This window comes from Argentina silus (genome assembly GCF_951799395.1).
Source record: "Argentina silus genome assembly, contig: scaffold_265, whole genome shotgun sequence".
Classification (NCBI taxonomy): Eukaryota; Metazoa; Chordata; class Actinopteri; order Argentiniformes; family Argentinidae; genus Argentina; species Argentina silus.
The window spans coordinates 27501-30000 of record NW_028152668.1 but is presented as its reverse complement, the minus strand read 5'-3'; the positions used below and the strand labels follow the sequence as shown (position 1 = coordinate 30000).

The following is a 2500-nucleotide window of genomic DNA, read 5'->3' as shown; positions in this document are numbered from 1 at the left end:
GAGGTAAACAATGGACTATGGAGGATGGAAGAGTGGAAATACACAGACACACACACACACACACACACACACACACACACACAGACACACAGACACACAGACACACAGACACACACACACACACACACACACACAGACACACTCACAGACACACAGACACATTCACACACATACACACACACACACTCACAGACACACACACAGACACACTCACACACACACACACACACACTCACACACACACTCACAGACACACTCACAGACAGACAGTCACACACACACACACACACACACACACACATACACTCACACTCACAGACACACACACACACACACACACACACACACACATACACACACACACACACACACACACACACACACACACACACACACATTCATCGACACACAGACACACACACTCACGAGCATAATCCCAAACGCAAACAGCCATAGTCACATGTTTTTATGCACATGCACTCACACACACACCCCGTAGGGCACCCACAGATGCACACCCAGCCACAGAAGACTCCATACGACACTCAGGGGTCACTTAGTCAGTGAAATGGAATCAGTGCCTCTATCAAACACATTGGTGGAGGGCTCATTGTAATGCATGGAATGGAATGAGGAACGGTATCCGACAGTTGTGTTTGATCCTATTCCTCATTCCATTCCATGCATTACCATAAGCCCGTCCTCCGATTTCTACCTCCACCAGCCTCCCCTGATCTTGTCCTGGTCTAGCTGTGGAGGAGGATCAATACTGCAACACCCCTCAGTCAGAAGCACCTCCAGCTCCAGTATAAACACTGTTTAACCTGCCAATACAACTCTGTCCAAGCTCTATAGGACCATCCCTCAGGCTGACCTCAGTATGACCTCACAGGAACTACTGTAGCATAGCATGATTATATCCCTTTCTCCTAAACTCATGATCTCTTTACTGGTTTGAGCATTACGGTTATACTCAATCTCTCCTTAACTCCTGATCCGTTTAAAGGGGCAATCTGGGATTGGTAGATCCGTGTTTTGGCTTTTGAATTGATCTTAGTTCGACTGCCCCATCCCTCAGCTGTTTACCCCCAAAACGTAGTGGGGGGGTTTCTTCCCAGATTGCCAATTGAATGGTTTTAGCATGATTTAAACTGATGATTTCACTGGAGAACATGAAGTTGTGACTGTGTAACAATGAGTTCACTCAGAGGCTGTAGGTGCATGGGAGGATGACATGAGGGCCATGATGTTTAACGAGGAAATGCGAGCCATATCAGTGTCTTGTTGGGTGAAGTCCTTCTCCACAGTGGATGGTTCAACAAGCCTGGAGTATTCTGAGGTTGATGAATACACCTCCTGAGAATACTGTTCATGGACTGATCATTGTCACTGATTGTGTGCTGCTTAATTTGTTGTTTTCCTCTGAGGTCTATCTGTGATTTATTCAAAGAGTCTATGAATATTATGATTATGGAGTTATGATGTGATCTGATGAGACGTCTAAATGTTCTCTCACCCCCCCCCCCCCCCCCCCCCCATCTCCAGCAGTACCCTATCAGCAGGGCCCGTTGGGCGGTGAGAGCTCTGGACCAATCCGGTGTCAGCGGTGTCGAGAGGTGTGTAAGGGAGAAGTGGTGCGAGTCCAGAAGACACACTTTCATGTGAAGTGCTTCACCTGCACAGGTAAGAATGAACACACACACACACACACACACACACACACACTTAGTCACAGGGCACTAATGGCAGTCTAGGGATAGGAGTGGATCAGAAGACCCATGTACGGCGGCATGTGCGTGCGTGCGTGCGTGCGTGCGTGCGTGCGTGCGTGCGTGCGTGCGTGCGTGCGTGCGTGCGTGGAGGGGATGGACGTTGGGGTCATCCATGGATTTCCTTGGATTACCAGTGTAAGCACACATAAAACAGTGCGCGTGTGTGTATGTGTGTGTACTGTACTTACAATTGCCTGGGGGGGGCAATGGGATTTTCTAGTGTTAGGCACACTAATGAGTCTTACAGAAACAGCTTTTCTTTGTTCTAGGTGAGCTCTTTACAATTGCCCCATCATGTCATCAACACAAACACACGTAATGCCTCTTTTCCGTTTCGCTTTATGGGTTTGTTTAAGCCGTCAGGTGGAAGCTGATGGGATATCATAGCCACATAGTACCGTGCACCACCTCCCCGCAAGGCACTCGTCGATGGACTGAAAGACTGCTCAATGTGCAGATGAGTTGTTATCGTCTGCTCCCCTCTCCCCACCTCCCTCTGAACACACGCACACGCACGCACACACACACACACACACACACACACACACACACACACACACACACACCGGGCTGTGTGTGTTTCAGTTAAAGGGTTGCTGTGGTAACCGCGTGGAGGGGCACCCTGGCCCTGGTTGGTGGTTATTCCATCACTATGGAGCCATCAGCCAATAGGATGCTCCCATCACAGACCCAAGAGACCAGCGGGGGTTCACAGAGAGAGAGAGAGA

The 2500-nt window shown here is 49.2% G+C and overlaps 1 protein-coding gene across 1 annotated transcript in view; it reads left to right on the top strand.

Moving 5' to 3' along the window:
• Positions 1-2500, top strand: part of LOC310824700 (actin-binding LIM protein 3-like) — a gene marked incomplete at its 3' end in the record, with an annotated part of 34317 nt that overhangs the window by 7210 nt on the left and 24607 nt on the right. The window contains exon 2 of the mRNA XM_083697958.1: positions 1546-1683. Within this exon, the coding sequence (XP_083554084.1) occupies positions 1546-1683 (138 nt within the window). The remainder of the gene's footprint in view (positions 1-1545; positions 1684-2500) is intronic.